Source organism: Hoplias malabaricus, chromosome 4, assembly GCF_029633855.1.
Source record: "Hoplias malabaricus isolate fHopMal1 chromosome 4, fHopMal1.hap1, whole genome shotgun sequence".
NCBI lineage: Eukaryota > Metazoa > Chordata > Actinopteri > Characiformes > Erythrinidae > Hoplias > Hoplias malabaricus.
The window spans coordinates 55,339,648-55,361,722 of record NC_089803.1 but is presented as its reverse complement, the minus strand read 5'-3'; the positions used below and the strand labels follow the sequence as shown (position 1 = coordinate 55,361,722).

General features: G+C 39.3%; 1 protein-coding gene across 1 annotated transcript; it reads left to right on the top strand.

The window, feature by feature from the left end:
- The first annotated feature begins 3,160 nt into the window (after positions 1 to 3,160).
- On the top strand, positions 3,161 to 21,594 carry wnt7ba (wingless-type MMTV integration site family, member 7Ba). The gene is made up of 4 exons (XM_066668052.1): positions 3,161 to 3,424; positions 9,066 to 9,292; positions 17,056 to 17,327; positions 20,755 to 21,594. Exons 1-4 carry the CDS (start codon positions 3,342 to 3,344, stop codon positions 21,232 to 21,234), a joined length of 1,062 nt encoding a protein of 353 aa, XP_066524149.1. The 5' UTR covers positions 3,161 to 3,341; the 3' UTR covers positions 21,235 to 21,594.
- Positions 21,595 to 22,075: the final 481 nt, after the last annotated feature.

The following is a 22,075-nucleotide window of genomic DNA, read 5'->3' as shown; positions in this document are numbered from 1 at the left end:
CCTTTGATCCTCATCTGTTCATCAAAAACTTGCAAGATGCTGCAGAGACACTGAACACTAAAACATCGCTTAAAACACAGGACGTACATTAAGCATGGTTGCAATTTCCTTGTGTTAGTTTGTAGGATTTAGCTGTGAGGTTCAAATAATGAGATCTGATGGGGAATCACAGCACTGGCGGGGCCTTGGCTGAGGGATCCTGAGGTGACGGGTCATTGATAAAATTCAACGAGACGCTGAGATGTTTCTCCAGTTTGAGAGAAAAATGGCTCTATTTTTCTCTTTTCTCCACAATCCGTAGGAACTGAAAAGAAACAGATACCATTTGTTTAAGCTTCCAAATAGTGAAAGCACAGCTAAAGTGCAGTTTTGGCTTTGAGACCTGTGGTCAAATACACTAACAAAGGCAATTGATGGGATTTCTTCTCCCCCTCTCAGAAGATCGTCCTTCCAGAGTTTTCTCTTGGCTGCAATGTTTTATGGTGCAGCAGACCTGCAGGCAGAGACATTACCTATAAAGCATTCTGGCACAAGAACGCCAGCACTGAGGATAATTGGCAAAAGCAGTCTAATGTTAAATAGGATTTAAACTATAGGCCCTACATAACCTAATTAGGATAACGATGGGGCCCTCTATAATGTCATTAAGACCCTGATGAGAGCACCTGAATGTGCATGAAGGAAGATACATGGAGCCCAAGCTTTTTGGCTTGGTGGAAGTGGAAAAGCTAATGTGCTCCATTAGCCATAGTCTATATAAATGAAGCACTAGGTTAGTGTCTATTAGAACCATCCTCTAAAGACACAGTGGAGACCTCCACAGTGCACTTTGATCTCGGCATTACAGAAAGAGAGCCTCATAAACATGTTCACCCTTTGAAGCTTTATGATATTACACAGGGTCACCTCCGCCTACAATCCCCTCTCTGCGGCCTCTCTGTTTCAGGACAAACAAGCTGGTGTTTGCAAAGCGCATCTTTAAAAAAGATGTTAAAAGGAAATTTACTTTGATTCTTCAACCTTCAACCCACTTTGACAACACAGTAATCCCACCCTGAAGCCTCAGTGACACTTTTATTCTCTCTAAAGCTCTGCATATCCATAGGTTTGTTGACACCTTCTCTTCCAATATTTCTTCTGAAATTAAGACTTTCAATGGAATTTATTGTATTATTCCTATGAGAAGACTAGCTTTTGGATCATGGATGTGTGTGGATTCAGTCCAGTTCAGCCACAGGAACACTATTTAGGTCAGGTACTGATGTTGGATGATAAGTTTTGGATCAGAAATGCCTATCCAGATCATCCCAAAAATATTGGATGGTGCTGTAACTCCAGAGAATTAAGTCCTGCAGCTCCACAACCTATTTCTCGGTTGTGTTATATCCCTCTAGTCAATGTTTGACATTGAGCAATGTGTTTGGCTGCTCACAACTGTTTTATTCTCTTACCAATTACTCAAAGTGTGCACTGTACAGTGCCTGGACCCATTCTATATTTTACATAAGGTTTATCTATGGTGTCCATCATTTTTGTAGCTCACACTTTGTACCACAAGGGGGAACACTCTCACATTGAAATGCAAGTGAAGGCCAGTCACATTGTATGCAATACAGTGAATGGTGAAATATCAAGATACAAAGTAATATTTAAAAAAAAAATGGTTGTCTGTGAGTGGGGGAATTAACTAAACAGAGGTGATAAAAAGTAATAATTATAAGGGCACCGACCTGGTAAGGACGAATATTTGGTGCTGCAAGGCCTAATTAGAGCAGTAAACAAAGTATGTTGTCAGTGCTTCTTCCACAACATGGCATTATTTTCACTGTTTATTCTCATCATAATTAACACTGTAAAATGTTAATTAAATTATAATATAACTATATAATTTAGATACATTAGATACATAGATTATAGATACATGTTTTATATGGCAGGAGAGGGAGTTTAATATTACATAAAGAAACATTTACATTTGTCTTGCTGATATTTTGACCCTGTCACTAGCAGTGTGAAGAAATCCAAATCCCTAAGAAATAGCCATTTATTGTTAAACAACCCTGAATGGCAGTGCTTACATCACCATATTTAAATTATGCAGAAAATTGTACACTGGAATTTTTACGCCCGAATTGCACATGTTCCTGCAGGGGGGCAGTGTGGGGTGGGTGGGTTTCACAGGAGATTTTAGGGACTGAAAATAGCGTTAAAAGTTTGCTCGAAAACCGGACTTTGGGGCCAAATGTAATATGTTTTCATGGGGCTCATAATCTCTGGAGGTGTCCATGTGTTGCTGCGCCACGCGCTGAACACGTATCCCCGCACGACTAAATTACCCATTGTGACATAACAGCTGGCTTCATTAAAATAATGAAATGCGTCAGAAAACACCGGACAATTTTCAGGTTATAAATGGTGTGGTACTACGTAATTTATATATAAAAATGTATTGATCATAACATTGGTTGTTCTTACATCTATTTGTAAAATAGTTTCAATCATAATTCAATATATTATAATATAATTCATTTTTCAAGAAGTGTAAGAGAAGAGAGTATGATTCCATTGCATAGAGTTGTAAGCAAAAATGTAAAAGTTGATTTCTTAGTAAAAATATTTTCCCACCTTATTTAGCAGATTGTAAGACGTTTGATAAACATTTTTCCAATATACTTCGAAAATAAGCAAACAAACTATCTCAGGAAATATATATAAATATATAGAAAAGTGTCAAAATAAATGTCTTTTTTCACTTAGATAATCAAAAGCACGTGTAACTTTAAGGACGGCATGGTATTCAGCATGCGAGTCAATATGGGACGCGTTATGAGCAATATCTGCTATTTTTAAGGTTTTAAGTTCAAGCTTTCTAACAAAGTCAGCCAATATAAGGTCAGCCATAGAAAACAGATTGATATCACATTCAGGTTTATTCCCTTTTACAGGGCGTCTTAATTTATTCACATTTCAGAAAACCAACACGACTTTTTTTCCCACGACTGGATATAATGGACACGTTAGTGTTTGAATGGACTATTCCCACGCCTGTGCCAAAAGCATCCCATTTTATCTGACCCCTCCTCACCCCCGGCCCCACGCCCCTTACCGCAGAGGTGCCCCCTGGTTCTACCTCCACAATCACCACCACCACCACTTCTATCCTGCCAATAGTGGCGTGATGCGCTCATGTGTAATTCCTCTCTCTCTCTCTCTCTCTCTCTCTCTCGCTCTCGCTGGTGATGAGGGCTCGGCAGCGCAGAGCTGTTTGACCGGGGCTCAGCCCAAATCTCCCTAAAAGCAAAGCACTCGCCTCGGATTCGGAGCTTCTCCTCTGCAGCACCATGCGCGCGGGCTCCACGCGCGGCGCGCTGCTATCTGTCTACTACCCGCAGATCCTTCTCATCCTCAGCAGCGGCAGCTACCTGTGCGTACCACGCTCTGAGTGAAGGGGCGCGTGAGTGATTCTTGGAGTGTTTGAAGCGGGTGTTATCTGCTTACGGTGACCGAGTCTGGCTGTGTTTGGGCGGTGTGATGTGTGTGTGTTACGTATCCTCAATTTGGTTCAGTTTGAAGTGTCTAGTGCACGTGCTGTGTATGAGTGGGTTTAGTGAGTAAGTTATGGAACATGCGTGGACCTACCAGGTCTACATTTGATTAAGCTTGGCTTAATTTAAGGCATGTGCTCAGTTTGGTTAGGTTTATGAGCTCTTTGGTTTGGTTGGTTTAGTTTGTGTTAAGGTGCACGTGTTTATTTGGTGAACGGTTGGGACTTGTGTTGTAAATTGTATTGTGCTCAGATTTGTTATGCTCTGCTTAGTTAGGTTTGGGTGTTATGGTGTATGTGCTCAGATTGTTTAGGTCTGGGGTTGCTTATGCTTCATTTTGAAAGGGTTTACATTGTGAGTTATGTTGCTTATGCTCGAAATGCTTAGGTTTACAGTGGTATGTTGCTTGATTGGTTAATTCTGGGGTATGTCTTATCGTGTATGTGGTCATTACAATTTGGGGTGTGTGTTATGGTGTATGTGTTCAGATTGGTTAGGCATGGTTTCAGTATTATGGTGTATGTGCCCACTTTGGTTAGGTTTACAACCTGTATTCATGGTGCATGTGGTCTGTTGGTTTAGGCTTACAATATGTGGAGTATAGAGAATTCAGTCAGTTGAGGTACGTATGGCGTATGTACTTATATGCTCCAATTAGTAAGCTTTTCTGTGTGTGTTATGGTGTATATGCTCAGACTGGTTAGGCTTGGGGGTGTTATGGAATTGATCTTCTCTGTCTGAAGAAAAACATGTATCTCTAAAATAGTAACTTTATAAGAAAAAACCTTCTTAACTTTCAATGGAAGTCAGTGTATGAAGGTTTTATTCCAAGTAATTCCAAGTAAATTTGGAGCATTTGTATTGGTCCATTCATCGTGACAATTTCATGATGTGAAGCTGCCACGGTAAAACAATGTAGTCACCTAAAATTCAACAAAAATTGTGAGACGTTTTTCTAAGGACAGCAAATATATGCTTAAGCTGGTTAGGTTTGGGCGGGGGAGGGGGCCGTGTTATGATATATATGATCAAACTGGTTGGGTTCTGAGGGTGTTGTATATGCTCAGATTTGTTAGGTTTGTGGGTTGTTTTGGTATACTTGCTCAATTTGATACGGTTTAGGGGTGTGTTATGATGTATATGGTCACATTTTTTATATTTGGTGTGTGTTATGGTATATGTGCTCACATTGGTTAGGTTTGTGGCATCCATCATGGTCTATATGCTCAGAGTTGTAAGGTTTGGAGGGTATGTTGTGGTATATGGGTTTAGTGTAACCGTGTTTGGATGAGCGTAGCAGGTGCAGTGAGAGCGGAGTAGGTCAGATAGAGGAAGTTGTTCAGAACTAGCTTCAGTATTGACTGCACCTGCAGTAAATTTACACAGTAACATTCTGTTACATCTGAACCAGTATTAAACCTACACCGCATGTTCAGAAGTTTGAGGACAAATTGTCATCCAACATTTCTTATTTTAAAGGGTATCAATATGGAGTATGCCCCTTTCTATTTCAGTAACAGCATCTATTCTTATGGGAAGTTTTTAGACTATATTTTACAACATTTATATGAGAATTAGATGGCATTCAGCCACAAGAGCATTAGTGAGGTCATGTACTGATGTTGGATGTTTAGTCCTGGATCACCAGTCCAACTCATCCCAAATGTACTGGATGTAGCTCCATCTCTTGAGTAAACTGTTCCACAGCTCAATGCTGGGTGGCGTTATATCCATCTAGCAACCGTTATTTGGCATTGTGATTTTACGCTTACATGCAGCTGTGCAGAATGTGAAGTGGTCCCTTTGTATTGATCAGGGCTTTTCTAAAGAGATTATAAAAGCTATGTGCACAACTGAATTTGAAAGTAGCTACATTTGCTAATGTTAGGGATGTCTGCATACTAATCCACACCCAGAAAGCTGTAGTTTTATTTTCCAATTGGCAAACACTGGATACTGTATTATGATTCTGCTTCTGTGTTGGTTCAGTGCTCAGAATCACACTATGAGGAATAGAATTTGCACGGAATGTGTCATGTATACGGTTAGCATCCTCACATATAACGTGGAACACAAAGCAGAATAAGTAGACCTAGATGATTATATGAAAGCAGTGTTTTTTTTTTTAAGTATTTATGGGCCCATATATTTAGATCTTGTGATCATATGAATAAGTGTATTACATTTATTATCTGGACTTTACTGTGGTCATCTGGTATTTCATTATTAATATATAAGCTTATTTTTCTGTATTTTGAACTATTGAGCTAATTCAGTTGTATAAAAGGCTATTTCTTTGGACAGTGTTTGTTTGCTCAGAAATCATGGAAAAACATGGAAAATAAAAACAGAACACAATGATCTGAAGATTATATAATCTATTTAATTAATTGAATATAGTATTAAGAGGCTATGGTGGCACAACACAGCTCCAAAGTCCTGGGGTTGTGGGTTTGAGCCCCGCTCCGGTGACTGTCTTTGAGGAGTTTTGGTGTGTTCTTCTCTTGTTCGTGTGGGCTTCCTCCAGGTGCTCCTGTTTCCTCACACAGTTCAAAAACACACATTGGTAGGTGGATTGGCAACATAAAGTTGGCAAAGGTGTAAGTGAATTTGTGAGTGTGTGTTGCTCTGTGATGGACTAGCACCCACTCCGTATGTGTTCTCATCTTGCACCCATTGATTCCCCGGTCAGCTCCAGACATGCTGCAATCCTGCACTGGATAAGCAGTTACAGACAGTGAATGAATGACAAGTCAAAAACTATACTTCAAATGTTGAAAGTGTTTTTGAATTTAATGCGAGCGACAAGTTGTGTGTAATGCTCCAAACAAATTATGTTAATTTACAACAGGTTAGTGACATAATTGGGCTTAAAAAAGAGCATCTCTGAGAGATGGAGGCTTTCAGAAATAAAAATGGGAAGGATTTCACTACTCTGTGGTGGAACAATTTAAGAATAATGTTTCTCACCTTAAAATATTAAATAAGTTATGGATTTCTTCATGTACTGTACATAATAAAAGATTTTAAGAATCTAGAGAAATCTCTATATACAAGGGACACAACTGAAAACCAACATTGTCGGGCTTTGATCTTTAGGCCATGAGGAGTCACTACATTAAGAACAGAAATATTTCTCTGGAAGAAATCTCTGCATAGGCTCAGAAACACTTACCAAAGAAATGCTGATGCCTTTTCTGACCCAAGGTCATTTAAGACGGACTAAGGGAAAAGTGTCCTGTGGTCAGACAAATCAAAATTTGAAACTCTTTATCTTTCAAAGAGGAGAGGGACCATCTGAATAATTATAATCACACAGCTCAGATGTCAGCATCCATAATGGTATGGAGGTGCGTGAATGCACATGGTATGCTTGACTACCCACCTGTGAAGGCACTGTTAATGCTGAACAATGTATATAGGTTTGGAGCAACATTTCTTTTTTATTTTTTATTTATTTATTTATTTATTTTGCTGGGAAGGCCTTGGTAATTTCACTAAGGCAAGGCCACAACAGCATCGTTCTTTAGTAAAAAGGCCAGGTGCTAAATTAGTCCAGACCTCTCACCACTTGAAAAAGAGTCAGTGCATTATGAAATAAAAAACACAAAAAAGAATTCAATAACAAGCATGAATGTAAAAACATTTCATTTTCAAAACTACAGTAGTTGGTCTTCTCAGTATCCAAATATTTATAAACAGCTGTTAAAAGAGGGGGTAATTACACACAGTGAAAACATGCCCCATCCCTTCTTTTTTGCAGTGTGTTGCTGGCAAGACTGATCTCACCATTTCAACATTTCAAATATTGTCTTTGTATTATTATCAATTAAATGTAAGGTTAAAATAATTATTAATAATTATTTAATAATTGTTTATTTATTTATTTACATTTTACAATCTGCAACAGTGCAAGATTTCCAAGTGCTGCAGTTTTTATTGTTGACTTAATCCCAACTAACGTTTTTTAATATTAAAAAAATAGAATTAATATCAAAGGAAAGGTCCTTAAGACTTTTGTACAATAATGTATATTGTTCCTTTTTGAACAAAACATCATCCCTATATTATTTTTTTTGCATTCGAAAAGGCTAGCCACTGTTGGCACTGTTAAAATATTAGGATGATCACACCAATAAAAATGTTCAAAAATGAAAGATTAAACAAATTCTGGTTTATCATATAATAATGAGACATGGTGGTAAATGTGGTAAATTGTTAGTATTTCCAAAATGTGTAATAAATAAATAAATGATTAAATTAATTAAAATAAAAGACAATTTCCCTATACTTTCTGTGGTTAAAGAGCTACATATGATGCTACCTTGCTACCTCTAGATTGCTCTGATACCTGATGTTCTGTTAACTGTCTGAAAGTAGAATGCTGTGGTATAAAATGCCAAAGTTAAAGCCTCACAGATGAGAAGCTCAAACAACTTTTTGCAACCCTTTGTGCATTTGGATGTATGGGTTCATATGGCTGCTGTTAAACCGTCACAGGTTTATATGAGTAGATAAGATCCTCTGGTGTTTGACAAGTGTAAAAAAAACCCACAAAACTAAATAAATAAATAAAAAAACAAGCGCTATATCAGAGCACAGATGGCTCTGCCTTCTATATTTAAAGAATATTTTAGGCAAAAGGAACATTGTGCATGGCAGTTTCACCTCTGTATTGTATACATCACTGCAAGTATATACCTCACATTGGGTTGAACTTTTTTAAAACCAGATGGACATGAACTAGGGTTGAGTTACAAGAATAATCTGCATTTTATGTGTGTGGCTGTGTTTTAATTGGGCTGTATATTCTGCGACGGTTCGGTTGCGTATTGTCCCTCTCTGTAGAGTAACATACTTTGCCGTGCTAATTCGTTTGGACATTGTTTGGGACATGTTTTTCCACTAAGTGTAGCTCCTTTGCCCACATGAGTGCTTGTTCTTATTCACTTTATGGGAGGGCTTGACTTGTCTGATGTGTTTTACATGAACAAAGCTTGAGATTCTTGAATGCTGTTACTTCTCAAAACAGCATTTAAAAAAAAAGTCTGTTTGCTGTGATACACTGGAGTTAAATATGAACAGATTTAAATGGGTTTAAAGAACTTTGTTAGTTAGTTAAATGTCAGAGCAATTATTTGGTTATTCACTTATTATCTCTTTAATAGATGAGAGAGTGAGAAGGATATTATGTGAGACTTGATAGTTATTAATAGTTGTTAAAACAATGATTAACATCAGACAGTTGTTTGGATTAGACTGATGTTTAATGATGTGATATATTTATTGTACATGGAAATGAAAACAGGGCTTAAATGTCAGAGATTTTTTAATATTTTCTGCATCTTTATCCATATAGGACAAAAATAAATAATCCAGCTTTTTCCCATGTTTGCACAGTTTATAAATTTCTGTACTGCATCAGCAGGTATGAACATGATCACTGTATTCCCAATTTCAGAAAGCAAGGCAGAAATTTTGCTAATTTGTGTATGTCTTTGTGTGTCTGTTTTTCTTCAGAGCTCTGTCCTCAGTGGTGGCTCTGGGTGCAAATATCATCTGCAATAAGATCCCAGGACTGGCCCCCCGACAGCGAGCCATCTGCCAGAGCCGCCCGGACGCCATCATCATCATCGGAGAGGGTGCTCAGATGGGCATTAATGAATGCCAGTACCAGTTCAGATACGGCCGCTGGAATTGCTCTGCTCTGGGAGAAAGGACAGTCTTTGGCCAAGAGCTCAGAGTGGGTCAGTACATCAGACCAAAACACTGTTTTATTATGTCTGTGCAGTAACATTTTTGGCCAAAAACCAGCCAAGACAACCAATCTAGACTAAACAATGAATAAAAATATACATTAAGGAAAATGCCAAATTTTCCCCAAAAAATATCTGCCATGTGAAAAGTTCAGTAGATTATCACAGACAGCAATGGTTATGTGTTTTCCTGCAGAAAAACTGTTATCTGTAAATCACACAATAGAAGCAAGTGGACACATCTTGAAGCTACAGAAGACAAACATTAGGTTGGAAATACAGATTTGTTATTTACAAATACAATTTCTGCCATTTAATCTACATCTAAAAAGCTGCAGTTGTTAGAATTATTTTTTTATGTACATTTGATATGTGTTCTACCAAAGCCATGAATTCAGAATTTCGCTTTATGGTTATTTTGACTAAACCTACAATAATAAGGACCTGCTGATGTTAATTCTGTTCTGAATGAACACCTGTCAAGTGCATCTAATAAGAAAGCAAGTCTCGTGCGTATTTATACATTGATAAGATTGTACAAGATAGCACCAACATTATTGGATTCTACATTTTCAAACTCATAAATTATTCTACTTTTTTTGGGCCCCCAGAGTTCTGAGGCTGGGAACCTTAGAAAGCACAACTGGTCTTGCTCTTTGTGTGGGATGTATGTATAAACCCCCTCTCCCCATTGTTCATGCGGTTATATAGTATGGGCAGTTTGCGTTCTCCTTTGATGCATTAAGCTGTTCAGTGGTGTTGCATTAGAAGCAGTTGGAAAAGAAGTAGTGGGTTGGCCTCATGCCTTGAAGGAAGTTTTGCCCCATCCTTTCAAAGCCTGGTGGCACTATGTGTGATTGGGGTAGACTTACTAAATGGGTGGAATTGGCAATGACTAATAATTTGGGAGAAAATTCTGCAAACCAAACCTCAGGGTTAAACAAAAATGAAAAAGATAGATTTCTTCTTCTTCTTATGTATTTGTTATCTCAACGAATAATTTAATTAGTCCCATTAGTTCCATTCAGTGTGAGAGAATATTCTGCTTCTATTGTAATGTTACCATTTTGGAAATAGGAGGTTATGTCCTGACTGCAACAATATGCATGTTCATATGCATTAGACTGTGTTGCTTTTTGCTGCAGGGCTGTAAGTAAGTGGAGTATGGCGGCCAAATGTGCCTTTTCTGTGGTGGTGCAGTCTGTAAGACAAGCGAGGAGATGAAAAGAGGTTAACCATGTAGGAGTCTGTCCTCAATTTGTGGGGGAGAATACACTCACTCTATGAGTGAAATCAACTTTCATTTACTGACCAGTAATGAAATAATATGCAAACAAATGTGTTTTGGCATCACGCACATATGCACTCGCGCACAAACATACCCATACATACACACTCACATTCACAAGCAAGAGACAAATGACTTTGAGCGTACCTCAACTGGAGGAACATGACAGTTGCTGGGGTGGATTTATTCCTCCATAATGTGGCTTTTAATATGGAGAGCTCATATAAATGGCTTCTCAGTCAACAATGTTGAGTTTCGGTCAAAGTGTGGTTTGAGGCTGTGTTTAATCCAGTGGCCCTGGTAACAATCACTCTTCTGGGGGGTTGTTTGGCTCAAAGCTGGCTGCTTTTGTTCAATTAAATGTATCTGTTTCTCAGCTGTGCCCTTGTCCACCATAGGCTTCGCCTCATCAGAGCATGTTCTTCCCTCATGTTCTTTGGAGTGTGTGTTAGTGGTTTGGGGTGGGGGACATGTGGGGTTTCTAAAGCTGTTCATTAAATCATAATCTAAAATGCAGCTCAGTGTCATTATGATCAGTCACTGCTAAGTGTTGTAATTGTTTTTCCTCACCCTTGTAACAAGACTCTTGTTTTGAGGAGATGAAAAAATGTGTGGAAATTTAACGCATGTGACTGTTTTTAATGAGAATGTAATTTAAAGACTTTTTTAATGAATAACACCTTTTCTCCATGGAATATTCATACAGTATAAAAGGTAGCTTGGGTTTTCAAATAAAGAAATAGAAACTGAAGGTATTAAAGGTAGAATTGAAATAAATATATCTGGAAGCATTAAAATGCATAATGTTTATACATTGATCAGCCATAACATGACCACCCCCTTGTTTTTTATGCTTACTCTATGTTCTCTCAGCTCCACTGACCTACACTTTGTTGTTCTACAATTAGTCCACATGTTGCTCTGCATGCTTTGTCAGCCTCATTTCACCCTATTTTCAATGGTCAAGACCCCCACAGAGCAGTGCTGGAGTGACACTGAAGTTGTGGCGGTGTGTTAGTTTGTGTTAAACGGTACGAGTTGATCAGACACAGCAGTGATCCTCAAGTTTTTAAACCCCCCAGTGTCGCTGCTGGACTGAGAATAGTCCACCAACCAAAAATATAGTCACCAGTTCCTGTGAGTAGTGTCCTCTGTTCACTAATGAAGGACTAGAGGAAAACCTACACAAACTGCAGCAACAAATGAGCTATTGTCTCTGACTTTACATCTACCAACGTGGACCAATGAGGTAGGTGCCAGCGCAACACAGTGTCACTGCGGCGCTGGGAATTATTCACCACCTAAATCATACCTATGGGGATCCTGACTTTTGAAGAATAGGATGAAAGGGGGCTTACAACGTATACAGAGCAACAGATGGAATACAGTCTGTAATTGTAGAATTACAGCATACTCTTGTGTGGTCAGTGGAGCTGAGAGAATGGACAGTGAGGGTAGAAACAAGGAGGTGGTCATAAAGTTATGGCTGATTAGTGTAGTTTTCAGTATTTAATTAGGTTTTTGTTCCTTTTACTTCCAAGCAAAGCAACCATCAAGCACAATATTTCAGCACAAACAAAACCCAAAAAACAGCTGGAATGCAGATAATACACTCAGCAGTAATATCAAATGTTATGTCAAATATATAATCTGCTATTTATTGTATTTACTGTGTCCAACGTTTGCCTTTACTACAGCTAGCCTTATGTGGGCTCAGCTTCTGTTTGATATACTCTGTGTATTTTTCAAGTGGTAGAAGCTGATGACAATTTTTGGTTCCTCACAATTCAAAGTAATCCAAAATATATTGTTATTTTAGGTTCTGGACTTTGAACAGTTAATTATAGAAAACCAGCAGCTTCTTTGTTCTGTTTATATATATCTTTATACATACTGCTAAATTGTCTTATCACAGTTGAAGGATGGACAGATACCCCTGTTGAGTTTTTCAGGTCTGAAGCAAAAGTGGGACACTATTCTAGAGCTATAACTCAAAGATAGTTTTGGTGGTCTATCAGGTCCTGTATAGTTGTGAGGAGTCCCATTTTTTCTGTGAATAATTTTTCAACTCCAGCTTTGGAAACTCTTCACTCTTTACTTTGACTTTCCCCTTCCTCCTTCAACTGGATTATGTGGCTTCAGAAATATATTCTGAAAATAATAATACTTGCACTAAATGGCAATTTTGACTGGAAATAACCAAAGGTTGGTCTTTGACTTTAGCATTTTGGCAATAGTTATTATGTGCTTCACGATTTTGATATGACTATATGAATGTCATGCATCTCCTGTTTGTACACAGTGTATTACTATGTGAAGTTCTAACAGGAATTATTTTTGGCAGGAACAATGTAGAACAGAATATTTCCCTAAAATGCACTGCTATCCCTTCAAGCCAATGCTGTTACTACCATTATTCTCATCTCACTTTTTTCCCAATGCAGCTTACAGTAAACAGTGGTGGTAGGGGCATGTTATCAGCTGGGATCAAATCCATGACCTTTTTTGGCTCATGTCTTCATGACAGTGCTCTTTGACCACTGGGCTCCTGCCGTTCCCAACTGTGATTTCATTATCATTCTGCTCTGAGAGAGGCCCACAATGCGTCTACCCACAGAATGCATGGGAATCACGCGGGTTTCAATTCATCAGTGAAAACAGGCACGCATTACTGATCAATCAGCTTCAAAACTCTGCTCTGTATCCATGGACCCTTGGCTGGACGAGGAAAAATTCCAGTGAACTGTGAGAGGGCTTCTCCAGTCAGTTACAGTTCAGAAGCGCATTAATATCTGGACTTTTTGAATTGGAATGAGAACTGGCATGTTTTCACTGTGGTGAAATATTCATAAACCAAAACAACAGCTAATTGGTATTTGGAGAGGCCAGCGGGCAGCTACAGGAACTTTTCTGGCAATGTGACTGCAAAGAAAGAAACATAACTGCCAGATGAATTTTACCAGGTTACACTGACCCATACCATTCAGGACTTCTCGTCAGAGTTCTATATATTAAACTAAAAGACTAGAACAATATATTTAAAAAAAAGTGTGAAATCAGTGTAAAACACTGCATGTATTTGTTCAGAGTTTTTTTTTTTTGTCTCTCTTTACAATTTATCGTTTGTCCCAGAGCAAGGAAATTACATTCTTTTTCTGAAATCTGAACCTCACCATCACTTCTTTTCAAACTCTTGCTAATGCGATGTCACTGGACAATTCAATATTGGAGGAGAACTTTAACTGGTCAGATATGTTAGCGAATAGACACCTGCATTGGCTCACAACATGTTGAATTATGTGGGGGAAAGAGAGGGCCATCCTCTTAGTGATTATTGGATTCACAGGTTTGGATGAGTGAGACCATGGAGTAAACCATTAGTTTTCTAATGACAGGGCCTACACTAAGACAACAAACTTTACCATGTAAAGTAGCTGATCATACACATGTACTTTGTGGCTTAGCTCTCCATTGAAATTAATAAAATGCAGTGAGGCAAATTTGCAAATGGAAGTATACCATTAGATGCCTTTGGAAAGTGAGTTCTTTTCCTTAATGTAGTCCTGTTAAGAGACATATTTCTTATTTCATTTTTATGTACTAGTCCCTGGGAATTAAGAAGGCTATTTTTGTTAATGTAGATTTACGGTTGATATATTTTAATATAATTTTTTTTCTGATTGGTGGCTTTTTGCTGGGTTTCCCATAAATGGACAATAATAAATCACCTTAGTCTGAATAGGTGGATATGTGATAGTTTTTTGTGATATCACAAAAGCAACAAATTCAAAATAGGCTATTATTGTAGTTTACGTACCTGGCCTATATATACAGAGGAGTGTACGGTATGTTTTCAAATATTAGCAAAGTTTACACACTACATCAATCTTCACAATTCACAGTTTTACTCAACATAGACCAGTTTACAACACTCACAAGCCTCTGGTCACTCTGTCTTTGTCCCAAGAAGCCTTAGGGGACAATAATAAAGGTTCATTAGGCCACCAGCAGGGGTCACTTTTGTCCCCCCCACATCACTTTGTAACAAGAAACATTGAGAAGCACATCTTGGAGTGATCATACTTCAGGTCAGATGCTACACTGTCTGATTTATTGGACTGAAAACCACACATGATATCATAAATATTTCTCTGTTCCACCAGAATGTCAGATTCTTAGTACTGAGCAAGTAGATGGAAGTGGCAACGGGTGACCTGAGAGACACTTCAAAAAGTGCAGAGACAGTGATTCTTATGTAGTCCTGTCCTACGCAGCTTACAGATTTTTCGCTGAAAATCTAGTAATCAACACTTCATTCATTAATCAACTTCTGTTACTGCTTCATCTTAAAGCCTGGAATTCTAGACTAAACCCGTATACATTGCAGGACATCACACACTCGCCCAGTCTCTCAAATATTCACAGGTTGATTTCAGATTATGAGAGGAAACCAAAGGAAACCCACACGGAACACAGAGAATTCCTCACAGACTGAGTGACCTGAGGTGAAGGCTGACCTCAGGACTCTGAAACTATGTGGCAGCAACATAACCTGCTCCTACAAAGTGCCACTTAAATGTGAACTATGGCGGTTAATGAACCTCGGACACTGGAACAGTGTGCCACCCACAGTAATCAACACTTATTAATCCCAGTTGACCTTTATAATTCAAGGTAGTGTTTTTGTTTTGCTAAAAATTTCAAAATAAATGATTCAAATGCACAATTAATAAAATAGAAATAATAAAATAATGATTTTCACACTAAATTAATATTCTTTATTGCCAGGTTATAGCCTGCACCTTCTTACATTTGTCTTGATGCCAGTCAATAACTACAGTTAAATACACTATACAGTACAAATTTGTAGCACCTGAGAAAATGAGATGTAAAAAGTTGTTTATCTCAGCATTAAGAGTAAACACAAATATTATTATTACAGTAAATATTGTTATTCTTTGTGAATATATTGGTTTAAAACTTTGAAATTTGAAGTTATCATCCAATACCTAGTTTTACTGGTTAATAAACACTTCATTATGTTAAATCATATATGTTGCTGATTTAACAAATCTATACAGATCATGGAGAACATTTGGAAATAAAATTTGTTCCTCACACTAGCTCACAACACAGCTATGAATTTTTAGAAAACAAATACTTTTCTGTGTCTATTGTAATTACATAACATTATACAAGCAGGACGGCACAGTGGCGCAACAGGTAATGTTGCGGTCACACACCTCCAGGGTCCTGTGAGGAGTTTGGTGTGTTCTCCCTGTGTCTGCGTCCGTTACCTCCAGGTGCTCCAGTCCAAAAACACACGTTGACTACTCAAATAGTCAGTGAGTGATTGTACGAGAGTGTGTGGCCCTGCGAAAGGACTGGCTCCAGGGTGTGTTCCCACCTTGCGCCCAGTGATTCCGGGTAGGCTCCGGACCCACTGCGACCCTGAACTGGATAAGAGGTTACAGACAATGAATGAATTATACAAGCACCACACTAATTAAGAAAATAAATGCTTTCAAATGATAATCTTAGGTGCCTAAGACTTTTGCACAGTAGTGCATATCCAAAAGTATGTGGACACTCCATGTAATTTAAGGTGCACTCATTTTGGACACCAGTTCAGTTATGCACACACAGCTTGTACAATCTCAACAGAAAAGCATAAAAGGGAATGGAATGCACTAGAGCAGGCACACATGAGCTTCAAATCAAAGTGCCCGGTGCCAAAAGTGGGCTAGGTGGTTATAAAAACATCAGAATTGGGCTGTGGAGTAGTGAAACAGTGCTCTGCTCCTTTACTAGAGGAACATAATTGGCCTCCATATCCTCCCATCACTCAACACGATCTGTGACAATGTGGGGATCATTTAATTAACTCAATTGGGTGGTTAGTGTTCTCCTCTGTGTGTTTTCAAATGGCAGTTTGACAAGAAGTGGGACAGGCTCATATATCTTGGAAGAAGTATGTGCTATAGTTTTCCTTCCCAGTTTTGTAGCATTAGTGGAAATTCATTCATTCATTCATTCAAATTCTCTTCAACCGCTTATCCAATTCAGGGATAGTGAGTCCAGAGCCTACCCAGAGTCACTGGGTAAAAGGCAGGAACACACCGCAAGTCACTGGGCGCCAGGCAACACACACACACACATACATTCACACCGATGAACACTTTTTTTGAGTAACCAATCCACCTACCAACATGTGCTTTTGGACTGTGGGAGGACACCCAAGCACTTGGAGGAAACCCACGCAAACATGGAGAGAACTCTTCACAGACAGCCACCCAGAGCGGGGCTCAAACCCACAACCCCAGGAACCTTGGAGCTGTGTGACAGCGACATTCACTGCTCCACCATGCCACCCATTGCTGGAAATAGTTCTTCATTAATTTAGTAGTCCTAGGTTTTCCACTGGTAAATAAAACATCAAAGCATGACAGAAGTATCCTTTCTGTAGGCAGCAAGGAGGCAGCTTTCACCTACGCCATCACAGCAGCAGGAGTTGCTCACGCAGTCACAGCGGCCTGCAGCCAAGGAAACCTCAGCCACTGTGGCTGTGACAGGGAGAAGCAGGGCTACCATGACCACGAGGATGGCTGGAAATGGGGTGGTTGCTCGGCTGATGTCAAATACGGAGTGGAGTTCTCCAAGCGCTTCATGGATGCCCGAGAGATAAAAAAAAATGCCCGTAGGCTCATGAACCTGCACAACAATGAGGCAGGCAGAAAGGTAAGCACTGAAAAAAAGCTGGTGTAGCATTTTAGTGCTAATAGGACCAAAAGTAGATACACCTCATTCTATTTTACAGGTGTTCAATTGTGAAATAACAGAAATAATGTCCATAAAATGCACTGCTAAACGAATGCGAGCTGCCATCTGAGCCCTAGATCAGTAGTGACGTATAACCCTCCCCAGCATTGGACTGTGGAATTGATGAGCTTCATTCTCTCCATTCAATACCTTTGGGACGAGTTGGAGTAGAATTTGTGATCCAGAAGTAATCATCCAATGGGAATGGGTGTATTCCACAAAGCGGATTTACTAACTTTAGCCAGATGAGTGCAAAGTCCAGCCTGTCCAATAGGAAACCAAAATCAATTTTGGACACTCAGCTCTATCAATTTTTAAACACGACTGTGAAAGTGTAATACTTCATGTAATTCAAAATCATTAACAGCACAGCAGAGGGTCTACAGGTCTTGATAGATTTTGGGTTTTGCAAACAAAACATTTAGCAGTGATGATTTTCCACGGAGCTGGTCAGTATTTGCAGGTACGTGTATAATTAATCCAAGTTGGTGTCCATTATGGAAGTGTTCCAGTTCTCGATGAGCCCAATGTGCACTGAGCTGCGCTCCCTGGTTTCATTTGTCACTTAGAGGCCAAAGAAAGGGGGCCGTTAGGCATATAAAGCCCATCCATAAGCAGAGAGCCTAATGGAGCTAGTTATGGAGCTGAAGCTTTGGTCGTGTGTGACGGGAATGCAAAGACTGGCCAGTTACTGCCAGCTGGAGCCCTGCCACAACCCCGCAGTCCGTTCATTGAATTACAGGGCATTAAGTCAGGATACAGGATATTATAGCTAGTCTCTTTCTCTTCCCTTCTCTCGCTCGCCCCGTTCACACTCAGCCAGAGCAGGCAATACATGACTCTATTTGGGAGCAAAAGATGAGGCCCTCCTAAACCCTGAAAACAAGTCCAAAACGGACTGACACTTATGCAAATCAGATTTGTATTGGTGCTATAAAAATAAACGAATACAAGGATAAATGGAGTAATACTGTTGTAATGCCTGGAAGTGTCATAAGAACAAGATATTTTCAGTCCACAATCTCAACTCACTCGCAGTCTAACAGTCTGCAAAACACATTGGTAACATTAAAGGATAAATAAATAAATAAAACCAGTCCCCATTTAACTCAAACGTAACCGTATACACAAATGGTTACTCAAGAGACATGGACATTTTTCTTGTGCTTTGATGTGGCCCTTCGGAAGGTAGCGAAAATTACAGGGTATATTTTGGCAAAAACCTAATTTTTCCTCTTAGATCTGACATATAGCTGGCAACACTTATTGAGGCATCGCTCGGGATCTATTGAATAATGGCTTTTGGTTCATGTTGCTGAAAAGAGCTGAAGTAGAATGTCAAGCATTTCCTCCATTCTTCAGCTGCATGAATCTGCTAATGCCACAAATGTCAAAATTGATGAAATAATTTTTAGTGTCAAATTCCTAGAGGTTATACAAAAGAAATATTTTTAAATTACAACTAGAGGCTATGTACGCATTGAAAAACCACTGTAAGATTAAAAACCCCTCAATTTAAGGAGGGTTGCCTTTCAACTTTAAATTTGAAAAGTAGTGTTGATCAGAAAATCATTATATGAACAAATCCAACAGAAAAACTGCAACTAATGATATTTGTCTAACTCCATTTTGCACTTCCCTGATCTTTGTGGTTCTTGAGGGCCAGGACAAAGTCTGTTATGTAATTTTCCCCACTCCAATGTACTTGCCCCAAATCATGGAGTCCTAAATATCTACATACTCTGCCTGAACTGACTGCATTAAAGGAGGGAAGCCATTCAACTAAGCATTTTCTGGCTTGGAGATGTTCACATGAAGTAGCAACTTATTTATGATGGCCTGAACCCTACTAGGGCGGCACATTGGTGTAGCAGGTAATGTCACAGTCACACAGCTCCAAGGACCTGGAGGTTGTGGGTTCAAATCCTGCTCTGGGTGACTGTCTGTGAGGAGTTTGGTGTGTTCCCCTGACCCTGAACAGGAAAAGTGCTTACAGACAATGAATGAATAAACCCTACTATGTCATGATTCATGTCATGTCTAACAAGTATACATTAAGAAAAAAATATGTGACTTAAGCTGCCATAACATCATTATTCCACATATGGAAAAATCTGTCATGACATCTTTTGAGAAAATATTATTGGGAACATATTGTCAAGACATGTATGAGAAGGGATGGAGGCTCCGGACCCACCGTGACCCTGAACTGGATAAGCGATTACAGATAATGAATGAATTAATGATTGAATGGGATGGCTGTGTCAGTGTTATTTAGCAAGTTCAAGTAGTGTTACAGAATACAATAAACAGATTCCAGTAATGAGTAGTGCAGATTATCCTAAATTATCAGTTTCCTGCTCATGCAAGTCCAATCCTAGATATCATTTCCCTTTCAGAGGCTATCCGACCAGAAAGGTATGTCTCGATACTTGTCCATGAACCTGATCCTATGTTTCAAAATGTTTAGACTCCTGTTCATCGAGATCTTCTAAAATCTAGGGTACTACTAGCAATTTATATCTTCCTTTGCTGTAGCTACATCTGATCTTTTACAAAGAATTTACAGTTGTTTGTAGAAGAACAAAAAGCATTTCAATGCTTTATACCCCATCTAACCAATGCTTGATACCGAAGCCTAAAACCAGTGCCTTGGAATAAAAACTGGGTTATTATTTTTGCTGTTAATTGGGTGATTATTAGTAGTATTATTTACTAATTTTCTTCCTTTTTTAAGCGATTGCCAATTTCACAATTTAGTTAGTTTCCCTTTAGTCATATGATGCTACCAAACTGTGATGGCGATGGCAGCACATGCTTCATCTGAGACATGTGAAGCCAGCCACATTTTGTGTTTCATACTGCTGCTAACACAGTGGCTTTGAACAGCTCAACAAGGTTGGAGGCGTACGATAACATTAACATCCCAGTCAATCCTAACCAACCAGTGCAAACAAGGCCAATTGTGCTCTCCTTTACTTATGATCTCCTAAGGATGGGGCCAATGCTTGGATAGTTGCGACACTTAAAAATCACCTGTGTAGGAATATGGAACACATGCAGCATAAAGATCACACTGAGATCAAGAATATCTGTAGATCCAGTCCTATTTTATTGGAAGCACTTTCCGTGGAGATTATACTAGCTAAGGTTAGTTGTGGGCACAACTGGACACATAACTGTCAGTAATGGGAGTGCACAAAATGTTAGATTCCACAACAAGTGGTGTATTGTTTCAGCACTTCTTACAATGTATCATGAAAAAAAAACATTACTGAAATTAGTCTATGATGAATTTTGAAAAAAAAAAAATATTATAGATATATTTTTGCCTGTGTTCTCATAGGTCCTGGAGGAGAGGATGAAGTTGGAGTGTAAGTGCCATGGCGTCTCAGGCTCATGCACCACCAAGACGTGCTGGATGATGCTGCCCAAGTTCCGGGAGATCGGCTATGTGCTGAAGGAACGATATGGAGCAGCAGTGCAGGTGGAAGCAGTGCGGGCCACTCGCCTGCGGCAGCCATCCTTCCTGCGTCTCAAACAGTCACGAGGCTACATCAAGCCCACAGAAATGGACCTAGTGTACCTGGAGCGTTCGCCGAACTACTGTGAGGAGGACACATTCACAGGCAGTGCGGGGACACGGGGCCGACTCTGTAACCACACCTCACCTCACCCAGATGGCTGTGGACTAATGTGTTGCGGCAGAGGCCATGACACACACCAGTACACACGCGTGTGGCAGTGCAACTGCAAGTTCCAGTGGTGCTGCTTTGTCAAATGCAACACCTGCAGTGAAAAGACAGAGGTGTTCACTTGCAAATGAGACTGAGGACAAGGTCAAGGACAAGGACAAGGGAAGGGACAGGCATGAGGCCATCAACAATGAAGCGAAATAGGAAGAAACCTTGCTGTTTCGTGGCTTCATTTTGCACATTGGGCACTCTTTACCAAGAAACTTTGGGTGGGGGTGGGTGGGATGCAAAAAATGCACTGTCTAAGATCTGAAATCTGTGATTAATGTGTTGTATGTGGGGAACACATGCAGACCAAGGAGCTCATAGTTCTCAGTGTCCAAAGCTCAAGGATGGTCAGCAGCTCAGTAGAGGCTTTTTCTGTGGATCTAATTCTGACTCAAATGCCAGAGAATGAAGCTAATTAAGGGATGAGGGAATGGAATGGAAAAGAGCACAAAATGTCAAAACAGAAACTGTCAAATATATAGAAGGAAATGGTAGAAAGACTCAAATTAAAATGCTGGAACACTTCAAAGCCCATTCACACTGTATTTCTTCAACACTGAAAAATAACTGCCTTTATTTTCCTTTCCTTTTGACAGAGAAAAAAAGATAAAAGCATTTGTCTTTCTGGCCTTGCTAAGACAGATGTTTCTTTTACAACATCGATAATGATTGCTACTGATATGTTGATAATATATTTCCATTTCTCATAATTACCAGCTACATTCGTACACAGAACAGTTTGTGGTCATAATCAACTCCCCTTTCCTGTTTCTGTGATCAAACAGGCCAGCTACTAAATCCACAGCCTATTAGACAAGATGTCGTTGAATGTGTTGCTAAATGCTGTGATGGTTCTGTTGTCATGTTAAGACATAACAAAATCCTAGGTTATACTATATTCCAGCACCACAGTGTGGTGACGTG